Source organism: Carassius gibelio, chromosome B14 (assembly GCF_023724105.1).
Source record: "Carassius gibelio isolate Cgi1373 ecotype wild population from Czech Republic chromosome B14, carGib1.2-hapl.c, whole genome shotgun sequence".
Lineage (NCBI taxonomy): Eukaryota > Metazoa > Chordata > Actinopteri > Cypriniformes > Cyprinidae > Carassius > Carassius gibelio.
Genome location: NC_068409.1, coordinates 15053916 through 15075120, shown reverse-complemented (window position 1 = coordinate 15075120; position 21205 = coordinate 15053916). Strand labels below are relative to the sequence as shown.

The 21205-nt window shown below is 36.8% G+C and overlaps 1 protein-coding gene across 3 annotated transcripts in view; it reads right to left on the bottom strand.

The window, feature by feature from the left end:
• LOC127971636 (A disintegrin and metalloproteinase with thrombospondin motifs 2-like) overlaps positions 1-21205 on the bottom strand; it is a 134389-nt gene that overhangs the window by 61205 nt on the left and 51979 nt on the right. For all 3 annotated transcript variants that reach the window (XM_052574801.1, XM_052574800.1, XM_052574802.1), the window contains exon 3: positions 18464-18635. In XM_052574801.1, the coding sequence (XP_052430761.1) occupies positions 18464-18635 (172 nt within the window). The remainder of the gene's footprint in view (positions 1-18463; positions 18636-21205) is intronic.

Genomic DNA, 21205 nt, shown 5'->3' with positions numbered 1-21205 from the left:
CAATATCCAAAACTATATTTGGTGTCTGAATAATTTTTAGTTTGACTCTATGAAATGCTAAAATACTTTGAAATAGCTATGTAGACTGTAAAAATATTTTAGACGTTACAATGCTTCATTATTTATTTATTTATTACCAACCCAACTGCTCCCCGGGTGCCGCAGCATAAATGGCTGCCCACTGCTCCGGGTGTGTGTTCACGATCTGTGTGTGTTCATTGTTGTGTGTGTGCACTTTGGATGGGTTAAATGCAGAGCACGAATTCCGAGTACTGGTCACCATACCTGGCTGTATGTCACGTCACTTTCACTTTCACTTTCACTTACATAAAGACATACAGTAGTACAACAAGGTTGCATTACTAAGCTATTATCGTGTCAAAGATTGACTTCTTTCCTTTGCACAGACAACCTGAGATGGGAATTATGTCATCCACGCAAGTATAGCGTACAGCAGAGATTGGAGTTTCAGTCTGAGCCTATTTTTTATTTATTTATTTTTTCCTTCAGAGGACCACTAAGTAATAGTGACAGTTATTATGGCAGGCTGTTATGTTTCATTACTATCAGTTAAGCTGCCAAAACACTTAAAGGAGACAGCCGTCTCTCTTTTCTCTTCATAACACTGATATAGCGAGGTGAGGTGTCTATTATGCCCCATTACTCTCTTCTAGCAACTGACAACTTCAGGGCGTCTTTGTGTTCTTACAAAGCTGCGACAGTGAATAAAACTTCCAGAGAGAATATAACAATGGGTAATGTGTTTGGTCAAGGTGGTCTGAGCAAACAGAAGGGACAGGCTTTGATTACATTTTGAAGAGTGCATTTAACGCATTTAAATATACAGTTCAGTCAAAATGAAAACACATTTTTTCATATGCATGTGATCAAAACCAACATTCTGCAATTTTTATATCTTCCTCACAGACGCTTGTATGGCTTCAGAGGACTTAAAATATAATCCACAAATGTGTGTGTGTGTGTGTGTGTGTGTGTGTGTGTGCACACATACACACAAACAGGACGACAGACAGAAATCCACAGAATCACGACATGAGTGGAGCATGATATTGAGCTTTTGTGACAATCATCTCACTACAATAAACTGACAAATTGTGAAGTTTATGTCCTTGTTCTGCCTGTACAAAACTGAAATAACAAACATACTCAGCTGCAACAAAATAAAAAATAAAAAGACAAAGAAACAGTTATGTCTGACTAACAGTGCTAGTAAAAAAAAGGAGAGCAAGGTTTAATGTAAAAAGAAATTCTGAATACAGTGACCAGAGAAGGAGTAAAGAGAGGGAAGTGTTTTGCCAGGTACTTAAATGAGCCAAAAGCATGTTTTAATTTATATGTGTTACTTATTTTAAATGCACAAATTGTCTCTTCAAAATGTTACAAAATATTACTATTTCTTAAAAATGCTATTGAACTTTCAATTAATTAAAGAATCCTGACATTTTTTATCCCACTTTCTAAAAAAGTATTAAGCAGCATTATTGTTTTTTATATTAATAATAATAACAATAATGAGGGGGTAAAAAATTCTTGAGCACCAACTTTGCATAATAGAATGATTTCTGAAGGATCATGTCTGCTGTTGAAAAAAAGCTCAGCTTTGTTATCACAGGAATACATCACATTTTGAAATATAATAACACAAAAACGGCTATTAATATTGTTAAATATTTATCTTTGTTACTGTTTTTAGTTAATTTCTTGATCAAAGAAATTCAACCTTAGTGAGTAAAAGAGAAAAAATTGTTTTGCAGAAGTGTATATGTAGACTGTAGAAATCATTAACCAGTTGAATACTACCTCAAATCATGAATGCAGAAAATGTATTAAATAGAATATAGCCTCAAATAAAGAATGAAAATGGTAAAAAAAAACAAAAAAAAAAAACATGTATTTTGATTATTTCTTCCTAGAAAACCCCTACAAGGTGCACGATAATGAAACCCAAAGAATGTCAATACGGCAAGGAGCTCCGACTAGTGAAAATAAATCATGTCCATCATGCCCAGCACACAATTACTCCATAAGCCAGTAGAGTTGTCGGTTCATTGCCTTAACCATTTGCTGTGTGGCCACCCTGGACTGCTTTTATTTCATTTCATTCCCTCTATATAAACCTAATGGTACAAGTCATATATTCTATTGGAGAGAAAGAAGGTAGGCTACACACGTGCCAATGGAAGACTGCTACATGCATATTTTCTTATTTGCACATTCATTTTTTTCTTCACAATTTTTTTCACACAACGTCTTACACCACTTGATTAGCAAGGTTTCTCACAGGTCAGCAGGCCCAGAGGCTATTGTGTGCAATAAAACTAGGAAAAAAGAAGGGGAAAAAATCTGATAAGTGTTCATTCAAATAGCCATGCTTCAAGGACAGTAAAATCAGCTCCCAATTACTGGAGATCATCAGGCTTATACAAAATTGCTCACTCATTTAAGTGAAAGTGACATATACAGTGATTAAAAGCAGTAGTATAAATACATCAAATTTGACATCTTACACTCATGTCTACTCTTCAAAATTTCTACTTAGTTTAATCATTTGCCTGAGATCAGTGATATTGAGCAACATACTGTATAAAATAATCAACGGCCTAGGGAAAAGGAGATAGCTGAAGCTCTGAGATAACACAGTTGGTACAAAATTATTAGGTATGTTGATATTCTGATCATATTTTTTCTATGCACAATAACTATAGTTAATTTTGTATTTAATAATTTATAAGTTATGTATAATTGTCAGTGAAGACTGGAAGTGAAAAACTAAAAACTATTCAGTTTTGCCGAATTACTGTATAAGGCATGTTTTATTTTACAGATAAAATGAGTAGGGGTGCTCCGATCACGATCGGACCGATCGTTAATGCGCATCTCGTCAGTAAAGCCGGTTCTCTAATCAGCCGTTAATTCCATCAGGTGCGTGATTTCACATAGAGCAGCTGTTACTACACAGAGCCGTTGTTAACTGAGAAGATGGGCCAATAAACGCTGAAAATTAACGTGATTTGCGCATCTTCTCTATTAACAACGGCTCTGTGTAGTAACAGCTGCTCTATGAGAAATCACGCACCTGATGGAATTAACTGCTGATTAGAGAACCGGCTTTACTGACGAGATGCGCATAACGATCGGCCGATCGTGATCGGAGCACCCCTAAAAATGAGCACAAAAAAAAGTGGTTAACTCAGATTGAAAAGTCAAAAATGATTAAATCCCCATGAGAAATATTCAAAACTGCAATACAGAAAAACGCAATAAATAAATCCCATAACCATTGGACAGCAAAATGCTCATTGGGTCAGCAGGGTCAGAAATAAAAAATAAAAAAAACGGTGGAGAATAAATTACACGTTAACTGCAAAAAAATTAAGAATTAGGTGTAAAACCATCTGGAACCATTTATACTCCAGCAACACCATTTTCTAGAACTGCAACCTACCTGGAGTCTATGAGGTCAGGTTATGAGAGATTTTGCTTGGGTAAAAAAAAATCCTACAAAATTACCCTCACTTAATAAGAATAACATGCTGAAGTGTTGTGAAATGCATGAAGGCAAACTTTTTATAGGCTTTATGGACAGACAAGTTGAGAGTGGCTCTTGAAGGACCAGCACTACATCCTTTTTATACAACCGTTTGAAGAATTTATCTTTCAGAATCTGCCAGTAAGTTTAAGGAGCTCATTTTTATTCAATCTCTGTAAGACATTTTTTTAAGGATAGGAAATGGACTCCCAAAACTTAATCCCAGACTCTTGTTTCAAAACTATATAACTCTCTGTCTTTTGTTTTTGTTGAAACACAAAAGGAGAAATTTTGAAATGATGTACTGTACTTGGCCACTTTTTTCCATGCTTATAATGAAAGTTAATGAAAATAAAGAAAGGAAAGTAAATAATAAAACAAAATTTTATTTTTTAAGTCAACCATTCATCTAAGCTCTAAAATAGCATGCAAATATTGAATGTGCATAAATGCTGGCAAGATCACACTTGACTTAATTTGGTAGTCCTTTTTGATGTCTGAAGCCGCAATCATTTTGTGATTATATTGCTTTCCCTAATGAGCGCAAATGTTTGTGTCAAAACTCTAATTAGGCCATCATCAATACTCTCTGCAAAAAAAAATCAATCAGTTTTGTTCTTGAAAGACTCTCATTTTCTTTATGCAAACAATTTAAATTCAAAAGGACAAAACTATGAAAAGGACAATCTATTATTGCCTAACAAAAAACGCTGTTTACAGCAAATGGATAATGCTTGTTCGTTCCCCGAAGGAGGGAACAGAGATGTCACGTCGGTGACCGACGAATTGGGATCTCAACTTCGAGAGAGCAAATTTACTTTGAGTGTAAACTAAATGACCCATTGCACATTGGCATGCAAATATTGCATCCAGCTGCAGCTGATCACAGCGTGAGCATAAAAAGGCAGCAGGTGCAATGCATACCAGGTTTTTTGCTGATGAGCCAGGTTGGTAACCCGGCCACTGAGCGGTAGTACAGCAGCCATGGCAATGGGACAAGACATGACGTCTCCATTCCCTCCTTCAGTGAAAGAGGGTTACATATGAAATCGAGACATTCCATTTCAATCAGTCTCTCTCTACATCACGTAGGTTACCAACAAATTGTGATCCTCTACCAAAGTGCCATGGATGCTACCCCTTCCAGTGCCCTGTGTGACCCATCTGTGCCCTTTTTTGGTGTAGTCTGGGGCTCACAACAAGAAAACTATTCACCATTGTCATGGCACTACCCACTCAGCGAAATTGGATAACACTGGGAAAATGTGTACCTGTTCAGGGATGCTGCAGAAGCCCCATCCTTCCCGAAGGAGGTTTCAGAAGCAAATAAGCATATAAACCTCTGTTTAGGTGCATATGGAAAATCAGAGGTGATTGTAACCCTCTTGACACAGGGGCCAGACACAGCCAGAGATGACACTCCTGGACCACAAATGTGGACATCACATGACCCAGAGAAGCCACGGTGGACTTCATCGCTCGGAGCACAAGGCCAGTGGCTCTTTCAGAACTTCCAGATAGTGACCACCCTCGTGGGGCCTGGTGTCCCTGCCATAATGCCATAGCATGTAAGGCAGAAGCAGCTTCCCCACAAGCAATATAGGCATTGCCGGTCAGAACAGACAAATGTCTACAGGCCCGGGAAGGGAGCAACGGGTCTCCCTGCCAGGAGGAGGTGAACTAGTGACACAATTTCATTGCTAACAACCACTCCACCGAGGGATCCCTGAATACCCCTTTGCTGCACCACCGTCGAGGGAGTTGAGTGAGGAGGAACCAGCAGGCCGGTTTCTGGCAGCAAAGATGTCTTCTTTTTTAGAGAGCTCTACCTCCGATACAGTGATCGACACCCAGATGTCGGAAGGAGCCCTTCAGGATACTGCTGGTATGCTCTTTGAAGTGGGCCCAGCACATTCCATTGGCTGCTCAACTGGAATCGGAGGTGCTTAGAGGAGTGGTTGGTCCCTGAGGGGTTGGATCTCTGAGGGGTTTGTCACCACTGTGAACCTCTAACTGCCCGGAAGTAGTCCTCGCCTGGCAGCCACCGGGATGAGCCTTAAATTGCAGCAGAGGCAACAGAACTCCACTCCCTTGAGGTAGAGATGCCTGGTCCGCAGATTCAAGATGGTAAACTCATCTTGCAATGGAAACATGAGTCATCCACGAATGCCACATCAGCTTTTTTAATGCCCAGACATGTGACGCAGCGATCGTGACTATCACCAGCACCAGATAACAACTGCATCCAGAACCGTGGAGATCTTTTAGAGAAATTGTTCTTTCAGGGAAATGCTCTTTTATTGCTGAGGTGCACAGTGGAAATGGCTGCTTGCAACAAAACAGGGGATAGTGCAACCTGAAGTGCACAACCCACTCAACACAGGAACAACCACCACTGAAGTGCAGATCCTCTAATACCAGAAGCTTCCAAGACCGTGTTGAACTCGTAGCTCACTGAAGACACTGGATGGAGCAGAACGATATTGTCACTCGGCTCCGAAGTGAAAAGATGCTCTTCATTGCTCCTGCTGCCTTTTTATGCTCACACTGTGATCAGTTGCAGGTGGATGCAATAATTGAATGCCAATGTGAAAGTCATAGAAATTTAATTTTTTGCTTTACATTTGAAGTACCTGAATATGTCTGGTTGATTGCTAATGTATTCTGTAAGAAAACCTCCATTACTGGTCAATTATTATACTCAGTTTGTGTACTTGGCAGACAACAGATTTTCCTTCTGAATAAAAAAAAAAAACAAAATCGGGAATCTGAATTTTTTTTTTTTTAGTTTTTCTTTTTTTTTTATTATTGAAAGTAAAAAAAAATAAAAAATACAAAAAAATAAATAAAAGATTTTTCCAAAAAATGAAAAACAAGAATTCAGCTTAATCTTTCATTTTTCATTCAGGGGTAGAAAAAAAAAACAGATTTCTAAACAGAATTAAACGCCCCTATCTGCTGATCGTTCAGCCCAAGATCTTCCGCAGTTCTGCGAGGTGTTTGACTGTAGTCAAGTATGTCTGCTGTTTAGTTTACTGATCTTATTTAACCCATCGTTGTTTATTGAATCTGTGTGAACAATAGGGTTAACTCACCTTGTTATTCTGAAGGCTTATTAGCTTACTTTTTCGAAACACACACACAAAATTGTCCTGCTCTCACTTGGCAGAGAATGACAGAGATTACATGTAAGTTACAGTAAGTTACATGTATGAAAATCTCGAGTTACAGTCCTGTGTGAGAGTGCACATGCAGCTCACTGCTGGCACAAGAACATGTCTTTTTGAGGTCTCAATTATAATAAAAACTAAAAATTAAGCTGAATTCTTGGAAAAAGTATTAAAAAGGAGCTGTTTGCAAATTTTTCTACTTTTAATATTGAAACCAAAAACGAGTAAATGCTTCATTCCTTATTTTGGTTTTCTAATTTCAAAAGGAAAGTCTGTTGGCCACCAAGTACACTTTCTCTGCTCTGCTAAGTGTTTGCATTTGTACCCTCTTCAACTAGACTTGCTTAACATGATAGTTCCCATATTGCTATTTTAGTTATAAATTACACTCCACTATACTGTACATGAATGAAAAATGCTTGCATATGAGTAGAGGTTTCAGGGCATGTTTATAGTAGATTAATGGGTGCACATGAACGTGCTAAATTTGTCCAAATCGAGGAGTGACGCACCAGACACCATCATGAATCAAAGCCACTACAACATTATTGGGCGTTTCAGTTGCCAGCTACTCATTCAAAACCATTTAGATGCTTTTCATGAGCTACTACCAACATCAATCCCTTCCCCTTGCCAAATAAACAAATCACTCATGCTCAAAACTAACATGCGTCATTATCACACTGAGGAAACCATCTGGAACTGAGGAAACCACTCTGAATTACCCTAGTTCAAACCATCATTTAAAAACTTTATCTCAAATACAATTATACAGTGTCTGGAGATTATAAACATTACACCCACTTTAAAAAAAACAGTGGTTATTGGGCTTCATAGAGGTTTTATACAAGTAAGTGGTGCATTTTTGACACTTATAATCGAGACTTTGCAGTTGCATTTTTGAAATGTGTGATCCAGACCTCCAGCTTCAAAATGATCTCTCCTCAAATGCCTCAGGGGAGCACTGTGAATGCTAATCACAACACATTAAGGAATTCTAATAGGCCAGAGGTGTCATTTGGGCATTCAGTTACCCCCGGAGTATCTCTAATTAAGGGCACGTGAACATCTATTAAAATAGCCATGTTCCCGGCAACTCTGGAGTGGAACTTTTATGAAAAACATGACATATGTATCACATAATGAAATGCAGAAGTGTGGACAGCTAAAAAAGGGCTCAAAACTAAAATCGTCAAAACATGTTGAGGATCATATTACCGCAGGTTTTAAACCAAGCTGGTGGAAATAAATCGTCCACAAAACATGACGCCATGTGACTAATTCTGAACTGTTGCTCATTTCCCAAATTTGCCTGCGATGACCATGGTAACTTTGTTCACAATTTCCAAACAATAACCGAACGTCTCAGATGTTTTGCTGTGTTGTGCTCAAGTATCTCCCATTCATTTGTTTAAAAAAGAAAACTAAAGTGTAGTAATAACAAGCAGATGGTTCTATAAATGATCATCAAAAGGTAAAAATAGTTACAAACATTGTATGCCTGTGCTTCTGTACTACAGCTGCCAATTGAATACATTTTAACCAATTAATTTCTAAACTAAATAAATAAGCAAATAATTCACAATTAATAATTAATAATAGTTGCTAAGAAAATCTCAAAAAAAAAAAAAAGTTTTTGGAAACAGAACTTTTCCCCTTAATAAATGCCTAATTTGCTGCTTATTAATAGTTAACTACTTAGTTGCTAAGTTTAGGTATGGGATTGGATTAATGGATCTTAAATATGGTCATACAGAATAATGCATTCATATGTGCTTTATAGGTATTAATAAACAGCCAAAATGCTCAAAATATTCTAAGAAACAAATAGTTACTAGTGAAAATTGGTCCCCCCATAAAATAAAGTGTTACTATTCCCCCCATACTGATATGAAATCAATATCAATAAGGTTACAAAATTGTTAGATGTGTATGATATTATTCTACTTTTTTAAAGCAACATCATGTGGAGTTAATTTGTTATAACACTTAAAGGAACTACATTTAGACCATAAATGAGCACAATTTTGAATGTTTACACACTGTGCAAATTTTTTGCTAACATGTTATGTAACTTAAATACAGATCAGTAAATTACTTTATCATATTATGTTTTATCAGATTAATTAACTAAATTACATTTTAATTAAATTGACAGCCCTGGCGTCTACAAGTGCATTTGTGTGTACTGCTTACAGACATCGTGGATGGAATCACCAGTTTCGTAATGTGTATCCCAGAAGCTCAGGCGAATACACACCCTGCTATTTCCCCTCCTGCCCCCCTCCCTGTAATGATAGTGGTGTGGCACTGAGAGTGATGGCTCAATAACAGACCTACAGAGAACGGCACTCTGAGGTGAATCACTCTCACATGAAACAGTCTTAAGAATGATCTCAAGCATCTGACAGCACATGGCTCCCGAGCAACCGTTATTTTGAGTGCAGTGGTGGTTATTTTGGTTTTTACGGTGATAAACTAGCCAAGAATATGTTTTGTTGCAGCCTAAACTTTGAAGATGTGAAAACTAAATGGTAATATTTTGTAGGGCAAAAAAGAGGGAGAAAACAAAGAGCTAGGCATACATATGTTACAAAGTCTGAAAAACTGTCTGAAAAAAGCAGGCATATCAAACTGTGACAGGGAACTTTTAAAAAGTGTTTGAACAAAACTGACTGCTTGTATTTCAAAACAAAAATCTACTTTTGAACTTATATTTGAACCTTTTGGTATTCAGATAGCATCCAATGTTATCAGATATATATTTATACTGTATAGAATTTTATATATATATATATATATATATATATATATATATTAGGGGTGTAACGGTTCACAAAATTCACGGTTCGGTTCGATACGATACACTGATGTCACGGTTCGGTTCGGTTCGGTTCGATACGTTTTAGATACAGCAAAATGTAAAAACATCTCAACTTTTCAGAATGCCGCAAGCGCACCGCGGGTCATGTGACAAGAACCAACCAATCAGCTTCATCCTTTCCCGTAACAACGTTGAGAGCTCAGCCAAGATGAAGGATCAGCTGATCATAGTTGTATATGGATTGCAATTTTGAAATAAATTTAGTAGCAGAGCTACTGCAAGCGATTTTTAGAGCTGCAAATCCATTTATCCTTCGCTGAAATTTCCGCGTCTCATGGAGAGAGCACGTCATTGTTGCTTAGCAAAGACAGACGCCTCATGAGCGCTTCTGCCCGAGCGCTTTGGAAAGGAGGAGAAAGACGTGCTTAGCGTTTTCCACGCGTTTTTAGGAGCGATATGTGAACGGCCCCTAAGGCGCTCGCTCACTCAGCACGCGCTGAAGGCTCGTTGCAAAATGTCTAATGCATTTAACAGACCAGAAATATAAGATCCTAAAATAACCAACAGGTCTGGTGTTTGGGTTGGATTCCCTGTAAGCTATAGTGTCTAAATGCTGCAGGGATAGTTTGCTGCGTGCATGTTTCTCCTTTTTTTCGTCTTTTCCCAGATAGTACTGACGCATATATCCCAGATATTTTTTTTTTTTTTTTTTTTGTAATCCCGCTGGTGTACCCTGTCATGTTGCAGATGCGACATACCGTTGTTTTTTTATCCACCACTCTCTTGCCATCACCATTATAGCTTAAAGGGAATCCAAAGTGCACCCAAACACCAGACCTGTTGGTTATTGGAGGATCTTCTCATTTCTAGTCTGTTAAACGCATTGGCTATTTTGCAACGAGCCTTCAGCGCGTACTGAGTGAGCGAGCGCCTGCTGAGTAACCTAACATAAACATATAAGATGGTGTTTTTTTCTTCTTCGGGAGTGTCAGGGGCGTTGCCTGTTACGTTGTTTGGGTTATTGGGCTACCTTGTTGAACGCATATCATTATATTTCTATCTCTCTCTTTTTTTTTTTTTTTTTTCAAATATAATTAATTACTCCAACGAACCGTTCGGTATACATAATGCGTACCGCGTACCGAACCGAAAGCGCCGTACCGAACGGTTCAATACGAATACGCGTATCGTTACACCCCTAATATATATATATATATATATATATATACACACACACACACACACATTGCAACAGCTCATAGCACAAACTACAGAAATAATAAAAAAAACTTTGTTCCGATAATCAATATGTCTTCTTTCCAGCTGTTACAAATGAATGGAAACATGAAAGCAAGATGCATAGAAACAGAAACGGAGTCACAGAGAGTGCTTAAGGAAATTATAGAGTTTCAGTGAAGGAAGTGTCCCTACAACCAGCTGCTTCCTCTGGTGTTCAACTCCAATGGGTCTATCTCTGGGAATACTGGGTGTGTTATTATTTTGTAATATTAGGCCTTTCAGAACAGATGTTCTGGAGTCAAGATCTCATAAAAAGACCACTAAAAGTGGCTTTGGTGCTACCCTGTAATCTGTCCAGTTCAAACAAATCCAGTGAACTTCTTACAGAACATACAGATGGAAATGGCAGGACTGAAATAATTGTATACTATAGGTGTAACTATGAATACCAGCTGACCACCTGTGGAGAAAGGGAGAAGACAAACTGGATGGTTTATTAAAGGAATAGGAAAAACCCCTGAAAATGTATGGAATACAAAAGGAAATATATTTTTAAAAAAAATCTTCAATCTTCTTTCTGGGTGAAGACTGCTCAAGTTCTTGTCTGGGAGTAGCTACAAAAACACTCAAGTTAAATAGCCTCTTCTCGAAAGGTCCAACCCAAACATTTTTGTTGTACATGGACGTAGTTCAAAGGCCACAAGTGTGTCCTCACAGTTCCTGTTCGTGACCGGGGAAATCCAACAGCTCTGCTCAGCTGAAAATTTAAAAGTTTGTGAGTCAGATATTCTTACCAGAGCGTGAGCTGCTAAGAGAGAAGGGGACAAACCCAGAATGAAATCCAGATTAACAGTTGGATGAGGTTTAACCAGGTGCAGGAGAGCTAATGTTGAAAACAACCTTTTGCACATCTGTGGTACTGTAGCTGTAGAACTTGGTACTGAATGTGAAACTCAAAATACCACCATCATTTAGTTGTTATTCCAGACCTATATGAGTTTACACTTAGAACACAAAAGCAGAAATTCTAAAGAACGTGACAGAAACAAATCTGTCAGGATGGTTTTGAAATCCTGGATAGGTTTGCAAACAGGAAAATGTTTTGTGAAAGAACAGGCCTGGCCAAAAAGAATATTACACACATAATCTCAAGTAGTACCATGCTACTTATTGTGGAGCTCCTTTTTTCGCTGACTTCCAGTGAGTTTGCAGGATGCCACCTGTGCATGTGTGACAGTCTACAACTATTAATTGAGTGAGATAGATAACATTTAAATTGGTTGTGTGTATGTGTGGCCATTCCCCCCTAAGCATTTCCACAACATTTAATACTGCAAATTCTGCCACAATGCATTTAAAACAACAGGCGTACAGAGTAAAAGTGATGAACAGTTCTGACCTCTTATTGACCCACTGGGTAACACTCAAACAGAATTCTTTTCCGTTTTCTTTCCTCACTTCTGTCCATTACGTTTGCAATTCTCCCAAGACTTGATGTAATGGGCCTGGACAGTCACTGTGTAGGAGGCGGCACTGTCGAACCAGGATTAAATGGCTGCTTATTTAGCCTGCGGGTTTGCTTGAAAAACAGTCACAATGGGGAAAGGCCAGTTAAATTGATTCAGCAGGATATTTGGTGTAGTGGTTAAGACTCTGGACTAGAAACCAGAGGGTTGTTTGTTCAATTCCTGCTAGACTCTAAAGTTATTCTGGAGGGATCAGTCAAGTAATGATCTGATGGTGCCTTTATAAGGTGACATCACCTGAAGGTTTTAGAATGAAATTCTACTGAGCCAGTTATGTAGCGATAAATAAAAAGTTAATTACTGCACTACATAAAGCCAAACATTTGTAGGATTTTTATTATTAAGGGTACCATCTTATTAAAATCACGTGTGACAGATTCAAAACATTTTGTATTCCCCCCTTTTTTGCAGTGGAAACAGTAATATGGAAATGTCTTTTACATAATAAAACAGCATATGAAACAACGAACACAACTCGCCAAATATGACACATGAGATTCAGTGAGTCACTAATTTATCCTGTTCATGTGGGTGGTGCACATCATCTCAGAGGGGATTTGCCAATATGGACAGAATAACAATGTGACAATTAAGTGCTACTACACTAATTTGTTGGATGCTTCACTTGCAACCTACTTTTTCCAGACAAAATCAACAAAACAAGGCTAAAAAAACAGACACTGTGTAAAATTAAACCCTCTCGACAGCTGTCTACTTCTGGTCTACCAAATGAACCATCAAACAGTGACCCAAACAGAGTTCAACTTCACTGCAAGACAAGAAAAAGCAGCATGACCATTAAAAACAAAGCACAGAGTTATTAAGACAAACTGTATTCAGTTGGAGAACATCCTTAGGGTGAGGCAGCAGTCGAAGCAGGTGATGCATTGTGGGATAAGCCTCATGGGGGTCCATCTGTCTGTGCATGTCGCAGTCCACTGACCAAAAGAATATTCTCTTGATAAAGAGGAGAATGGAAAGGACGTGAAATCCACATAGAATCTAATATCTGGAAACAAAGTGCTATTAAAGCTGGGTAATACAGCAACAAAAAAAAGTAAAATAAATAAATATTTTCACCTTTATGCAAAAATATATGTGTGTACGGTATATTGAATATTATTATTGTATATAATAGACTGTATATTGAAGTTAAAAAAAGATAATTCATAACAATACAATATTTACATTTTTTTATTACATGTTAAATCATTAAATAAATGAACCTAAATATACTTCCTGTGGTAAAACCTAAATTAACTGTTTAAGATCGTTAATTTGTATTAATTTATTGAAAAATAAATCAGTTTATGTGAAACCAATTTTACTCTTTTAAAGAATAAAACAGCGATTTAACACTATATGAATCTGTTGCACCGGATTTTAATAACATCTATTAAATTAGGGCTACTTGGTATCTCATTCTCTACTACTCATGACTATGATTATTTAAAGATATGCATTACCATGCAAAACTAATCTAATGGCACTGTTTTTTTTTTTTTTTTTTTTTGAAAACATAATTGAAATGATCTCAATGTTCACAATGCTGCTTAATTTTACAAAACCAGCAAAATCCAGTTACAATTTATTTTAAGGTCCAATTCTCGGCATTGACAAAGCATCGACTATGACTTTTGCCTCAATAAACTCCTAATTTGCTGCATATTAATAATTAGTAAAATAGTTGTTAAGTTTACTGTAGGTATTGGGTAGGATCAGGGATGTACAATATGGTCATGCAGAATATGTGGCAGTTTATTAGTCATTAATACTAATAAACCGCCAATGTGTTTATAATAGGCACGCTAGTAAGCAACTAGTTAATAGTGAGAAGTTTTACCTAAATCCTTATGAACATAATACTTTTCAATAAGTTGCTATAAATTGCCAAAAAAAAAAAAAAAGATTTAGTCATTTCAAATGATTTATATAATGTTCGTGTTCAACAAATAATACATTGGTACAAATTTAATTGTATAAAACAGTTAGACCTCCTAGTTCAACTCATAAACACCCATTAAACTGATGTCGTTAATGGACAGTGCTATAGCACTTCGTAGGAAATATGGGAAGATGAAATGCAGCATAGCAGGAACACAACTCAGTTAAGTTGTCTTTGTGTCACATGACTGTCTGGCCATGAAAAACTCTTTTTCACAGCAGAGTGCAGCACGACCACCTCCCAAGCGTCGCTTCCCACGCCATCCAGACTCACCCTAGTGCTTCATAGGCGCACACTGCAGCTCACCAAGCAACAGCAACAGAGAGTCTACTTTGTGCATGTGTACAGAGATGCATGTATTAAATGCACATACAACAGGGTGCATGGCTCAGTATGAGGACATCATGTGTCACCATGTGTCCCCCATAACACTCCAGAAGTGGAATCAGCTGAGAAGCAGGTGTCAGTGACAAAGCATTAACACCAGTCTACACTTTGCTAAGAAAAAGTGTATTCCTTTATTATTGGCGGCTCTGGTGTCGGGTGCGAGTGCTCAGAATAGACCATCATAATCCTACATATTCCCTGCACACTCCAGGACCCGTTCAATGCACAGCTACACAATGCAGCAATGACTGAAAGTTATGATGTCTCTCATATCTGAGCTCCATTGCGTCAATGCCTCTAGTGCTAAAGGTCAAGATTGATTTAACTTCAGGTGATCAATTGGACATTAAATGTGAAATTACACATTTTGGTCGCAAGGACAAAATAAAATCAGAGCGACTGTGTAGGCTACTATGAGTTATCTGATTTGGTGATTTTTGCAATTTGGCTACAACGCTACGGCTCTCATTCTCATTCTTTTAGTTGCATTACAGAGCATTCTTGCAATTTTTCTCCTCATTACATACCATTCCCTTCGAAATCAATGAAGCAAATTAAAAAAAGTGCCAGATTTACTAAACAGGGCAAATTAGCATTAGAGCACAAAGGCCATAATGACCAGTTCAATCTACCAAGAGTAGTCCAAATTAACACCTGATTTTAGATTTTAGATGGTGTTTTGTGTGATAAATAATGGTGTAAATACCAGTATTTTGACGAGCACAAACATTAGTAAATTGCATTGCATGCTTCATTTTAATACTCTCCTCGCATAAATTTTGCATCTGAAAGGGAAACTCCTACAAAATAACTGTTTCCATGCCTTTTCAGTGCTGATTCTTCTTTAGTAAATCCTGTTAGTACTATTTTAATGACAAAAGACAGTTTGTGCTGGCACAAGCTGTTAGTAAATCTGGCCCTCAGTCTAAGTCTTCTGGCTTAAGATCACATTATCACCTTCTGATTACTGGGCACCCAAAATTTCCCTAATTTGAATGAAAATCTGTTATCTACTTCTGATTATATTTCATAATCAAATATTATTTATATGTCCCTTTTAATTTGAGGGTTTTTAGTGAGCAGCTACTGTAAATGATTTGTTAGGAAGAAAAAACAATTATTAAACAATTATAGAGCCAAATGTCAATGTTTTTTTTTTTTCTGTTGTTTTTGTTGTTAAAATGTTAAAAACATGCAATAGCTATGACATAAACTCATTATAAGCAGAGGAAAGCACAGCTGAAATTGACTAAGCCTTGTGCATGCAGAGAGCAACTGAAGAGAGGTTTTGAATTGATTTTCTACCTCCTGAATAAGTACATGGCCAAATGGTGCTAACAACATCTCAACAGCTGCTTGGCAGTGTTGCAAAATGTCACTTGTAAGCATTCAATTGACAGCATGTTTAAATGCTCAAAAAGCTATCCAAAACTTAAATTTGCCATTAAAATCATAAGAGATAGTTAATTTCGTATTCATAGTACAGCATTAAATAAAATAAAAAATTATTAGATTTTTCATAACATTTGATTTCTCATTTGAGTCATTTGATTTCTCAAGACTTTGTTATTACACCGAAGGTGTTTAGGCACCTATTGTTATCGTTAGGATTCTTATTATTATTCTGCTTCTTTTTCCACAGCAAATCTATGGCAGCCCATAGAACAGCTTGAGGGAAAGATGTGAAATCTGGCACACTGATAGAAGACAGTGTCAACATTAACCATACCAAATTTGAAGTCTCTAAATCAAACTCTCTAGCATCACCACTTCTCCAAACTTTCAAAAATGTCATGGTACAGAAGGAACTTTCTATTTTTCTCTGAATCCTTGGCTCATGCCAAGTCGGATGAACCCCAAAATTAAAAAATCCCTTTAGGTTTAGGTTAAATTTTTTTTTCTACTTTTGGATGTTCAAAAAAACTACTTTTTCTATCTCTTCCTAGATGGTTAGTCCGATCATCTTCAGACCATGTCAAAAAGTTGATTCTTCAAAATGTTCTGGAATTACACGCAACATCTCCGCAACGGTTTGGCGTATTGAGACCAAACTTGGTGTATGTTGTAACAAGCATGGCCTGAGGTTACCTGTAGTGTTTCGATACAGTGCCCCCTAGTGGTCAGGAGATACGAAAAATGCATATTTTTGCTCATAACTTCTTAATGGCTTGGCCAAAAATCACAAACTGGTCTCTTCAGATTTGGTGCATTGTGTTGAATCAAATGATACCCAGTTTACCATGTCAGCCATTTTGGGCATTTGGGTATTTTACAAACGCATTAGAGTATCATTACGAAACTAGTGTTATGTTAAAGTTATAAAGAAATTTACAAAAATGCTAATAAAAACTTCCTGTCCACCATTTTGATTCATGTTGAAAACCTACTTTTTCAAACTCCTCCTAGACTGTTAGTCCAATTTTCACCAACCAGCTTTGGATTTCGTGTCAATATATGAAATGTTTTTTTAATTTAGCGCACCATCAAATTTGTTGAAAAAATGCCAAAATGTATCTGAGGCTGTATGTCTGCGAAGATTTGACATATTTACACCAAACTTTATATGTGCCATTGTCACCTCAAATTTCTCATGCCACAACAATTTGGTAACAGCGCCACCAACTCGTCTGGATTAATAAACCATTCATTAATCCTTAATTATAAAATGTTCAATAATGCTAATACCTTTGGATTGCATTGACCTATTGTAAAGAAATTGTTCTCAAAATATTCCTTGGGTCATGCCGACAACATACATATCAATTATGTCATAATAAGCCAAACTTACTGTCAGCCATTTTGATTTATGTTGAAAACCTACTTTTTTGCACTCCTTAACAACTCTTGGTCCGATTTTCACTAAAATCTAGTCAGATGATCTTCAGACTGTGCCGACAAAAAGCTATGGATTTCGTGTCGATAGACAAAACCGTTTTCGTACAGCGCAGCTAAAAATTTTAGGCATAGTGCCAAACTGCATCTCAGGCTGTATCTCTCCAAATATTTGACATATTGACACCAAACTTGGGATGTGCCATTGTCACCTCACACTGACCATGACACATTAATTTGTTAACAGTGCCACCTAATAAGTCAATTAAATCATATTATAAGTGGTTGTATTTATGATTTTTCAGCCATTTTGCCTAAAATAATCTTAAAATGGTTTTAATTACTCATTCCTGCCGATGGCCTGAAGCTTGCTTCTGTAGTGCCTGGTCCAGTAATTGCTGCTTGCAGCTATATTTGCTATAGTATTTTTTTTATTTTATTTTTTTATCAAAATAAATCTGTTATTCACCTACCATGAAGATTTAAGTATTTAAAAAGAAAACTTTAAACAATACAATCAATTTTACAGAGTGGCTGTTTTATAACAGATTTCAGAACCCAAATTCCTATTCAATTACATGACTCACAATTACTGGTAGAAAACACTCTTTTTCTTCAACGTGGCACTTCATTGAAAGCAATGCATGATGTTGGACTCAGCTTGGCAGTCACTGGACTATGATCCAAACAGTGAAACCCAAGCTGACCAGAGGCCTCCTTTGTCTCTTTGGGTTAACAATGCATGTCTACCACAGTTATAACCACACTGACAGTAAATGTCAGTGCAACTATTTTGCAAACGCTCTTCAAAACTGCTAGATTTGAAATCAAAAGCTTTAGAAATACTGAAAAAGTAGACATTGCAACAATGGTACAACTACATAACAGAAGTATTTCATGTTTTCTTTACAAGCAGGGGAATTGTTTAGCATGTTCAGGCAAAATATACAGGTTAACATAAACACAGAACAGCTGTTGGATAGCACTAACCTTTGGAGTGGAAGTCTGCAGCTAGTGAGCTAACAGGAGGCTTCTTCACAGCAGCAGAACGGTACACAATGTGAGAACGGCCACCATCCTCTTCCTCCTGCTCAGTCACATGATGTCCCGTTTCCACTGGCTCAATGAAAAACTCCTCCTGTTCAGTTCTGATCATCCCTGCCTGTAAGAAGAAAAAAAGATAAATACATTGCGCCAAATCATACAAACATTACAATGCCATTCCACAGGATAAACAAAGATGTTCTTCAAGCTATTACTCCAGATATCTTGTGATATATTGAGTGGTACAGAGAATAAAGGACCCATGCCAGGTGTTTGTTCGGTTGAATCCCTTGCTGATGATGAGAGGAAGCAACTTAACTCATGTACACAATTTTAATTCTTCCTCAAAAAACAAAACAAACATGTAATTGAAAACTGCATGGGGTGCTGCGCCAGATGACCTGGCCTCCACAATCACCGGACCTGAACCCATCGAGATAGTTTAGGGGTGAGCTGGACGGCAGACGTAAGGAAAAAAGGGCCAACAAGTGCTAAGCATCTCTCGGGGAACTCCTTCAAGACTGTTGGAAGACCATTTCTGGTGACTACCTCTTGAAGCTCATCAAGAGAATGACAAGAGTGTGCAAAGCAGTAATCGAAGCAAAAGGTGGCTACTTTGAAGAACCTACAATATGACATATTTTAAGTTGTTCACACTTTTTTGTTATGTATATAATTCCATATATAATTCCACATGTGTTAATTCATAGTTTTGATGCCTTCAGTGTGAATCTACAATTTTCATAGTCATGAAAATAAAGAAAACTCTTTGAATGAGAAGGTGTGTCCAAACTTTTGGTCTGTACAATATATATACTGTATATATATATATAGTTTTGTGTTAAAAAGGTAGCTAAAGTTTAATAGAGCTCAAATAAACAGTACATCCATCTAAATAACAAAGTTTGGTATCAGGCTTTCGGAAAAGGGTTATATTTATATAAAAAAAAAAACATTACAAACTGTAAAATTGTGAAATATTATCACTATTTAAAATAACTGTCTTCTATTTTAAATATATTTTAAAGTTTATTTTATTCCAGTGATGGCAAGGATAAATTTTCAGCACCCTTTACCTCAGTCTTCAGTGTCACATGATCCTTCAGAAATTATTTTGATAGGTTGATTTTGTGCTCAAGAAACATTTATTTATTTATATCAAACCAGTTCCTGCGAAATATGTGTTTTTGTGGAAAACGTGATATGTTTACTGGATTCTTTGGGGAATAGAATCAACATCAATTTGAAATAAAAATATGTGTAACAATGTAAACCACTTTACTGTCACTGTAGATCAATTTTATGAGTCTTTGCTGAATAAAAGTAATGTCCCAAAACTTTTGAACTGTAGTGCATGCTGATATTAACAATGAGGCAAATGACATTTAAAAGAATTCAGCAAGGAAAAAGCTAAGGAAAATTAATCATGGTCAAAAGGAAATTAACTACACCAATGAAATCATTAGTCCACTCTGTTCTTCTGTGTATTCTATCTTGATTCTAAATAATTATACACCACAATTTCCATTTTAGCACCTTTTTATTCCTAATATGGGCCCCTGCAGAATGCAGAACCCTCCTCAAGGCAAACTTTAAAACATAGCGCTGAGATTCTGTTTCCAGCTTTCAGACTCTAAAAGGTTTAGTGTACCCTTAGGCCCCGTTTCACCTGCGCTGAGATGCATTACTCCCACCAATATCCACCCTAAGTCACTCAAATCTCAGTTTTATTTCCACACCTGATTTAGGATCAGTTCTTCCTAACACCAGCTGCATTTTAAACACAAGGACATTTATAACATGAGTGGCTCTGAATCAGCTGTGGCACATATGAGACAGAAACTGGATTTCGGAAGCACCTCGGGGAGTGATATGCCACAATGATTCCTAGAGGAGACAGATCGTCTGTCTCTACTTATGGCTGGAGTACCATTGCAGATGTGCATGGTGTGGACCACTGTGTAGCTCTACAGGTAAGAAGTCATGGGTTCGGCTGATGCTTGAAGCTACCTGTCATTAAAACATTAACCCAATAAGATTTTTGATAAATAAGATAAAAACTCATAAAAACTTGCCCAGTGCTCCTGTTCAGTATGTGCAAAAATAATCAGCTTGCAGTAACTGATAAAATCGATAGTTGATCTTGAAAGACAAACGACAAAGAAATATATTATTAATAAGTCAGGTCTTTGAGAAATCACAAATGCAGTTCATTCCATAAAAAGTAACACAATTTAGCAATGCTTTACTTTTAAAATTAACTTTCCCCAGCACTGCTTACAAGATTAAAAAAGGCATTAACTGTGATCAGAGAACATTCCACTACAGAACAGTTCACTCTTTCCAGATAACAGTTATTTTGTCCATTTAGTTATTTAAACATCTGCTTTAAAACTAAAGGCAATTGCTTTAAAGCAATTTTATAGCATTCAATCTCAACATTTTAGAGGACAAGACTAGGCAGGACGTATAATAACATGTTTTTTTATTGAATAAAATAAAATATATTTTGAATAATACATATCAAATTGATCTATTAAACATAATATTTAATATTGCATTTATCTATTTAAAATTAGATTAAATATCCAGTATATTTTATATATTCCTCCTAGTAAAAAGAGATATATTTAATAAATACTTCAAATCTGTTAACATATTTACTGAGGGATAACTCAAGACTGATAT